Source organism: Triturus cristatus, chromosome 5_2 (assembly GCF_964204655.1).
Source record: "Triturus cristatus chromosome 5_2, aTriCri1.1, whole genome shotgun sequence".
Lineage (NCBI taxonomy): Eukaryota > Metazoa > Chordata > Amphibia > Caudata > Salamandridae > Triturus > Triturus cristatus.
In genome coordinates this window covers 1126074065-1126083369 of record NC_140588.1, presented here as the reverse complement: position 1 = coordinate 1126083369, position 9305 = coordinate 1126074065, and the positions used below count along the sequence as shown (strand labels likewise).

Genomic DNA, 9305 nt, shown 5'->3' with positions numbered 1-9305 from the left:
ATAAGCGGTAAGTCAACTTCCCTCTCTAGGCTGGTTCATGCGTAACGCTGATACTCAGGGTATTCATACTGTGCAGTCTGATACATTTGTCGTGTCGTGGTTTGTGTGGCAGTAGCAGGCAACGGTGGTGCAGCTGGCACAAACTGTATGGGTTGCTGTGAGGCTGGCATGGACTGTTGCTGAACTGGCATGGACTGTCCATGCTGCATAGTTCCTTGTTCATTCTGATCTTGTCTAACTAATCGTGGTCTCTCCTTTGCAATACCTGTAGCTATATTACGTTTCAGGACTGGACAATCGTGTACATAATGGCCCAGTTGTTTACAGTAATTGCAGGTTCCTTTTACAGGAACTGCAGAATCACCAGAATGTGTCACACCCTTTTTGTGACCATCTGCTGGTACTGTCTGAGAAACTAGCATTTTCATTTTTGTATCCTTCATGCGTCTATGCTCGTGTTCTTGTTCATCCCTAATTCTATTGTGATGATACTGTAACATTTGTAGCATTTGCGACGGAGTGTTACTTTGCCAGGTACTCTCGAATTTCAATATTCTATTCTTTACTGGAGGCAATGCATTTTCCACTAATTTTGTCACAAATAAATGTGGATATGAGTCACTACTTGCTTTTATACCACTATTTATACCAAAACATTTTTCAAATCGAGCATAATAATCGCTTGTGTCTTCATCTTGCTTTTGTTTGCAGGCTGTGATTGCACCCCAATCTTCCTTTTTTGTAGTTAATAAACGTGGCAGTACCTGTACTAGTAAACCTGGTAACAGTTTAACTTTATCCCCGAGCCCTGAACCTGCAGTTCGGCCCCTTTCTTCCTCTGCTAATGCTGTCCAGTCTATCTTTTGGTCACCCACTTCCCACTCTTTTTCTTTCAGTTTTTCATAAATGCCAGCAGGCAAAAGCACCTTTAATATCGTCATAATATCAGGAAAGGTGTACTCTCCCATCAGTAACATGTCTTTAATTTCTCGGTGGAAACCCGCTGGGTCTTTGTCATGACTAGGTACTACTTTTTTCATTTCTAATAATTCCATTTTTGATATGGGTGTGTAAACAAATACACGGTGAAACTCATTGTCTTCGCCTTTTATTGGGTGCACTTCTCGTAGGGGATTTTGTCTATCCATATAGTACGGCGCTCTTTCTCTGCGGGGCAGCGAGAGAGGATCCGGACTTACAAAAAGGACATACTGCTTACGTGACACTAATATCTCTTTAATTAGCTTGTTACTAGAACCTCTCCATCTGTTCGTGAGTAGTTCCGTTAATATATCAGGTAAAGGACCAGGGTCAGCATGTTGGCTCTTATATAATATGAGGAGTTGCTGAATCATATATATTCCAGCTAAACGTTGTTCATCTGTACTGAGATTAAAAAACGTGTGTGCTACGGTCTCATCACCGTATTTTTCAGGACTGTCAATCCAGTGAACGGCTGATCTGGCTAATTCTTGCTCATCCATGGAATCGAGGAGGTGGTAACCTCTTCGTTCTCGTAGTATTTTATCTGCGGCTTGGAACAAATGTTCTGGAGACTTCAGATTCATTACAGGCGTCGGATACGTTCTGCTATTATTTGGGCATACTGAGTGTATGGGATCAGAAAAACATCTAGCATTATCACAGGATCCTCCTCTGCCTACATAGGCTATGGTCTCTGACTGTCTTGCGGAATTCCCTGATTCGGACACTTCATCTTGCTCAAACTCGTCTGTTCCCAATCTTTCTTCATGAATACGCTCTATTTCTTTACGGATTTTTCGGCACATGGCTATTATACAATTTTGCTTATCGTGTCTCCCTTCTGATATATTCTGACTCCATCTTGTAAGAATAAGCATTGCATTCGGGTCTACCCCCGGGCGGTCTTGATTTCTGATCACACAGTTTATGAGGAAACGTAACAGTTCCCCCTGTATCTCTACTTTCTGGAATTCCATAGCTCTGTTAATACATCCTGGATCTCGTCCTGTTTGAACAAAATGATATATGTTATCTAGATGCGTAGTCATTCCTGGTAACCTTGCTAAATACTCTGCGGCTCGCCTGATACGTAATGATGCCAGGACCATTTCGTCCTCTTTACCAACCACTGGGTCATATCTACAATTTACAAGGAGTTCCTTAAGCGTACGTTCACTTACGAATTTAGGTGTACGTGAATGCGCTGACTCTTGAAAAACAAGTTTATTTATTCTGGGTGGTGTAAAGGTACTGCTAGCACCTCCCGTGGCCCCATCTGGGGCGTCGGGTGTGAATGGATTCGTTGAACGTGACACAGCAACTATGGGTGTCGATACCCCTGTAGGATCGACTGCGGAGACAGATGCGGAAACAGATGTGCTTGCCGAAGCTTGTATCGGGACTTGCTGTTGCACGGGGACAGATACCTGATCCTGACGTTGAACCCCTCCGCCAGACGGTCTATGTGGTGTGGCGTTAGCATACTCGGGAGCTGCGTCGTCTAGATATGAGGAAAGAAAAACATCTTCTGCGGTTCTGGGATGCCCTTTTGGATGTACCTTAATTGGAAATAATGGGGGTGGCAAGTCTTTTGGCATCTCTGGAGCAGCCTTAGGTAGTCCTTCGGCTAGAAGGGGATACATACCATTCATAAGAGCATTTCTTTGTCTATTTACTTGTTCTGATTTCACTCGGATACCTTCCTTAATTAATAGATTTTCTTGAACTTTATTTGAACTTTCTTTACTCCTCTCTTCTTGCCTACGTGCTTTTTCTGTTCGTCTATGAGATTCCTTACGCCATAACTCAACAGCGTCTTTCTGTGATTGTCTGACCTTTCTTTTCCATAACTCTTCCTCCACTTTCATGATGCATTCTGCATCCCAGGTTCCCGCTACGGGCCACCTTTGACTTTCCGGCAATCCCTTGGTATAATCTACCCATAGATCAAGAAACAATATGGCATCTAAGCCATGCTTATGGTACATAAAATGCCCTGGAGTGTCCCTAGGAGGAATAGGAACTGCTTCTTCAAGCACCCCTTTTCTGGTAGTAATCTGTCTTAACTTCGAGAAGAGCGGCATATTGACAACTGATCTGATACTTACTCTTGAACTCACTTAATACGAAAAACACAATAATGAACAGTGAACAATGAACACTCATTCATACCACAATATTTGAACACTTTAAACATTAAACATTAAACATTTTAACAACGACCGACAATGATGACAGTCTGCCTAACTAATCACCACGCTGAATTCTTGACAATAACTGAATACTTCGGAATACTTGATATACTGCTAAACAGTACATATACACTGCTAAACAGTGCAGACCGGATTTGTGTACCCAAATCCGTCTTGACCGGCACAACCTATGTGCGCGTCAACACGCCTCCCCGGCGATGGTACTCACCGAGTAGCTCCTTGAAACGAAAGGCCTCAGAGAATGGACAGGACTCGATGACTGCGGACAGCGGACCCTCTGGACATCGGGATTTCGAGAAACCTGGTGGGCCTCTGTATACCTCGGATCTTGCTCTCTCAGCTAGGCTCTGGTCGGGACACTTCGCACTTCTCACCGCCTCGTCTGGGTTGATCGCAGCCTCAGTCGCCCCCGCTTGACCGGAGGGAGCTTACAGGAAATCCTGCTGGTACGCGTTTATGGTCCGTCCAGCTGTGGCAGGAGACCGGGCCTGCAACGCACCGCCGGCGCGTGAGATGAGAAAGTGTCCCTGTTCGGGCGCCATTATGTGGTAAATAAAATCTTCTTTACCGGACTGAATTTCATACGGGATCTTAAAATAAAGTAAAATAGCTCAAAATAACAAGAGGCAGAATCCGTGGTATAAGAGTTTCTAAATGGGCTTTATTCCATTCAAAATGGCCGACTCGAGTCGCGGCCTTCAGGTTCCGTCACCGCGAGGGTTCAGGAAGTGAAGTACAATACTTTATTGACAGACATGCATTTTTATAATAAGTACATTACAATGAAACGAATGTAGAAGGCGTAACATTTGATAAGAAAAGTGACATGACAGGTACGTAATCGAAACTAGGCGTAATAAGGAATAAAAGAAACATGATTGGTTAGGATTATCAGACATAGGTGGATCTATAAGATAATACTTGGCATAGATGCGCGCGCAGCAGCATGACGTGTAATTGACGTGCAACTAGGGGGTGAAGGGACTTGACATTTAGCTCTACATGTGGAGACGAGAAGTCTGAGGGGTCAAGTCAACCTAATCCCAAATCATATCTAACATCCTATGTTTAAAGAACTATGTTATCCACAAGGAAGGACTCTCGGACAGAATCTAGTCTATACTGACTGTGTGCGTGCACAAACGCCTAAGTGTCTATATGAGAAGCGAGAGGCAGAAAGCTTTCCATGGCAGCAGGGCTATGAATCACTTGCAGGAGGACGGAAAGGCTGAGTCCTTTGCTTGTGAGCTAAAGGAAATGTTTACCTAAATCACTAGACAGGAATGCATCGGCTGAAGAGCAAAATAGATAATTCGAAGGTGAAATACAGCTTCTTGGCAGGCAGGCGAAAACTGGCCGAGGCAGGCACCGTTAGCTGCACAGGGAGTAGGACAAAGTTCATGGATACAGATGCGAGCTCAAGCTGAAGCTGTCAGAGACAGAGAGCAGGGAAAGGCTTTGAGGACAGAATCGGGCCTACTTGCCTGAACTGTAAAAATGGAGTAACTTAGCCATATAAAGTCGGTGGCCTTTCATGCTTAGGAATCGAATATCCAGCCCATTGATGGCGGATCTGACAGAGAACATGTCGACGGTAGACACACATATGTTTGCGTCTTCGAAACTGGAACTGGAGGGAACATACATGTACTTGTAACATGCATATAGAACCGTTGGGGTCCAAGATAGGGGACATAACTGATCAGGAAAATCCACATTTCCACAACCGTGATGGACTCCATTACCGTGATGGACTCCATTACCGTGATGGACTCCATTGCCATGATGGACTCCATTACCGTGATGGACTCCATTGCCGTGAAGGCCTTCATTGCCGTGATGGACTCCATTACCATGATGGACTCCATTACCGTGATGGACTCCATTACCATGATGGACTCCATTACCGTGATGGACTCCATTACCATGATGGACTCCATTACCGTGATGGACTCCATTACCGTGATGGACTCCATTGCCATGATGGACTCCATTACCGTGATGGACTCCATTGCCGTGAAGGCCTCCATTGCCGTGATGGACTGCATTACCGTGATGGACTCCATTACCGTGATGGATTCCATTACCGTGATGGACTCCATTACCATGATGGACTCCATTACCGTGATGGACTCCATTACCATGATGGACTCCATTACCGTGATGGACTCCATTACCGTGATCGACTCCATTACCATGATGGACTCCATTACCGTGATGGACTCCATTGCCGTGAAGGCCTCCATTGCCGTGATGGACTCCATTACCGTGATGGAACGCCCATTCCTCGCCTCTCTGTGCTGGTTTTTAATTTGTATTTTCTTTTTCAATTAAAAAACAAAGCAAGTATGCATTCCCAGGGTACTGTGGTGTTGTGTGGCCCATTCTCCCCTCTGCACTGTCCCTTACGAGGGGCTTTTACATTGGGTTGGCAGGCTGTGAAAACCTCATACTTGTCTGCTCATGCTACTTTGGGAGGCCTTGCATGATCTTAACATGTTCCAGTACTCTTTCTCCGCACACTGTTTCCAGGAGCGGAATCTTCATTCCTTGAGGGTAGGGAGCGGTTGTGGTGTCTTTGGACCTCGTGTACATATGTTTGGTGATTCAGAAATTGCTCTCAAACTGATTTGCAACCTCAAAAAGTATCCGAACAATTTATGTAAGGTCAGAAAAGGGTAATTCAGCAAACTTGAACTGTGTTTTCTTCCTGTGTCCTCCCCTCCATGCTTTCATGGCTTCTTTGAAGTCGCATCACGTGTGGTGTTGTGTATTGTACACTCTCCCTGGGAGCCCTTCGAGTGTCTTAGCAGTGACATTTTGGGCAGCTTAAAATGTTGGCAGAAAGACAAGTCATTGTGAGAGCCCATCTGCCTTCATGGACCATCAGCGCGCTTTGCAAGGTGCGAGACGTTGTCTCCTGATGAGGCCCTCAGCTTCCTGTAGAACTTGAGAAGTGAGGAGCAGGCTCTGGTGTGGTGGGGAGGTCACTCCATGCCTTGGGGGATATGTATGAGAAGGGAGAACTTAAGGCATAAAAACAATCCTTTGAGACAGTTTCCTGTTTCTGCAGAAAGCACCACACATTGAAAGGGGAAATAACAAGGAGACAAACAGATATTTCTCCTAGTTACACCTCCGTTTGGATGGTGGACCATTTTGATGGAATCCCACATTTACAGGCCTTTGCAAATCCGGGATTGCGTCACAATGCATGGGTGCAAGAGGTGTGGCGCAGCGGCCAGGGTGCCTGACTCCGGATCACGGGGTTCACGGTTCAATCCCCAGTGCTGGTGGGAGGTTAGCCCAGCACAATGTGACTGTGCAGCACCGGGACACCTCTCTGGAGGTAGCTGTGCGCTGATATTTCATATTTCATGCCTCTTCCCATGGAACACATTTCCAATCCAGGCTCATGTGAAGCAGCGCTGTGAGCTGCCTCTGTCTTTACTGGGCCTCGCAGGGCCAGGCACAGCGGCTTTTCATGTCTTAGTGGATCTCACTAAAGGGCTTCGGCTGCCTTGCGCAACCTTGCAAGGGAGACGTAAACCCTTTGTAAATCAGGCCGAAGTTTCACACTGTGTCTGATATCATTCTATTTATCAGGAGTGATTGTATTCATTTCTTTCCTATAAAGCTGTCAGAGGGGGTTGACATCTTCTAGATCCACCCTGCCTTACCTCGAACTGTTGCTAGGGGGCGTGTTTCTCTGCCATGGTTTGGTTCTGACACTGTAGTATGCCTCACACTTCTTATACCAATAACAAATCTTAATGAACACTTACCATTGTGTGTTCAGCTTTTTGCAGTGAAATACCAGACAGTGGCCTCCCTTTGTGTGTGTCTATGTCACAGCATTCTGACGCATGGACAATCCTCGATGGATGCAACAATATATTCAAGAGCTTGCTAGTGTGCTGTGCTGTGACTTTGCAAGCAATCTATGTGCAGAAACTTTCTGTTTCCCCTCCCCCTTAGCTGACTTTTGGTTATAATCGGGTGGATGTGATACAGGTAGGTATGGCACAGTGTGGATTGCTATGGCGTGGTGTGGAATACTACGCTCTGCTACGGCATGGTTCAGTACCCTATAGCATCCTTATATTGCACCAAGCCATAAGTCCCTCTATGTGATTCATTTTTCATCATGTGAGTTATGGTTTTAGTTCCTCACTCTGTATCTGTTCTTCCCCCAGGCTCCCAGTTCCTTCTGCAGCCAGAGCTGCCTCCCTGGGTTCAGACAGTCTGTGAGGAAAGGCTGGCCTGTCTGCTGCTTTGACTGTGTTCCCTGCTCTGCTGGAGAGATTTCTAATGAGACCGGTGAGTACCCTTTGAGTCTGAAGCGCATACGTCACAAAACCAAGGACTGCATCTATTGATTTCATGATTTAGCATTAATATCGATCAGGCTACAGTATTGATGGAAGTATTAGCCATAACCCTTAAAGAACATTTCAAAATGTCCCCCTGTTATGGAGTGATTGTCCATTTACCCAGTGAATCCATAAAGAACAATATATCCTCTTGTCATGGAGCTATTATCCCGTGTTCCAAGGGATGCAGAGACCTCTGTAGCCGCTTTGGAGTCAGTAGACTGCAGTGAGTAACTAACCATTGTTGGCCATATTTATGGCCGTGTGGCGCAGCGCAGTACCTTCCATTGCCACCCTGTATCCCAGAAAGAGGGCAATAATGCACCGTATGTGTCTGAATATGGTGCACCCCTGTCCTTTCCCCAGTGCTGGTACATAATGGACTGCCTAGCTCCAACACTGGCACCCTTGCACCATGGTGTAAGGGTGTCTTTGTTGCATTTTGGATTGTTTATGTGCAGGAAGGGGCACACAAATATCCCCAGGGGTTGTTTCCTCTTTCTATCTTTCTTACTGCAGCACACATAGCAAGAGCAAAAAACGAGGAGAAATAAAAACATTTCTCCTCATTATGCCTCATCTGGGGATGAACAGGTTTTGGGGGCAATCCCAGGTCTACCACTTCTAGTAAATCTTGGATTGCATCAACATCCTTGGATGTTGCGTTGGCACAACCATGGAACACCCATGGAACACCCATGGAACACCCATGAAACACCCATGGAACACCCATGGAACACCCATGGAATGCCCATGGAACACCCATGGAACACCCATGAAACACCCATGGAACACCCATGGAACGCCCATGGAACACCCATGGAACGCCTGTGGAACACCCATGGAACACCCATGGAACACCCATGGAACACCCATGGAATGCCCATGGAACACCCATGGAACACCCATGGAACACCCATGGAACGCCCATGAAATGCCCATGGAACACCCATGGAATGCCTCACAGGGTCAGAATACCACAAAGCAGAGATTTGCGCTGCGCTGCTTTTCTCAAGATTTATGAAGCCGCTCAGGGCCTCTCAAGGTGGCCTTGAATGGCTTTAGAAATCTCATTTGCACTTACGTCACTCTTGCACCACATTACATGGTGCAAGAGTGATGCAACTCCCTTCATTATGATGCCCTTGTGTGTTGATCCTCATCAGTCCTGTAGTATAAGGAGTGCCATGAATGTCATTGGGAGGGGGATAAACAAAAAATGAATGAGAGTTGGTTCTCTGTGTTTTGTATCATGGTGGCTCCAAGGAAACTGATTCATAGTTTGTGTGTGATGCAGGTCACTTGAAATATGCGTCTCATTTTAGTGGGAATCCATGGGTTGATTTGACCGAAGTGTTGCACTCCTGTAATAGGTCTTGTATGGTCTTGTATGTGTAACTTGTGAGTTCCTGTGAGTAGAGCACTTCTATAGCCAAGTCTTGACATGAGCACCTCATCTTTGATATTCTTTATGGTTTCATCATGGTTGTCTGCAACATGAGCCTTTCTAATTTGGGATTTGCAGTTTAGATGATATGTTCACTGCCAGCATATTAAAAGGGTGAGAATTTGGGTTGTTGATTGAAAAGGGTGTTGTATTCCACTTTTGGAGTCCGTATATAGGTTTTCCAGAAACATGTCCTTATATAGGCACAAGATCCCAGTCCTTATTTAGGCCTTAGCCATGCTATCCAAATACAGGCATGGTCACCCACATCCATCCACCCCAACATCC

The 9305-nt window shown here is 45.6% G+C and overlaps 1 protein-coding gene across 1 annotated transcript in view; it reads left to right on the top strand.

Moving 5' to 3' along the window:
- Nucleotides 1-4928: 4928 nt before the first annotated feature.
- LOC146829882 (vomeronasal type-2 receptor 26-like) overlaps nt 4929-9305 on the top strand; it is an 81012-nt gene continuing 76635 nt past the window's right edge. Inside the window, exons 1-2 of the mRNA XM_085606558.1 lie at nt 4929-5465; nt 7394-7517. Coding sequence (XP_085462684.1) covers nt 4929-5465; nt 7394-7517 — 661 coding nt within the window. The remainder of the gene's footprint in view (nt 5466-7393; nt 7518-9305) is intronic.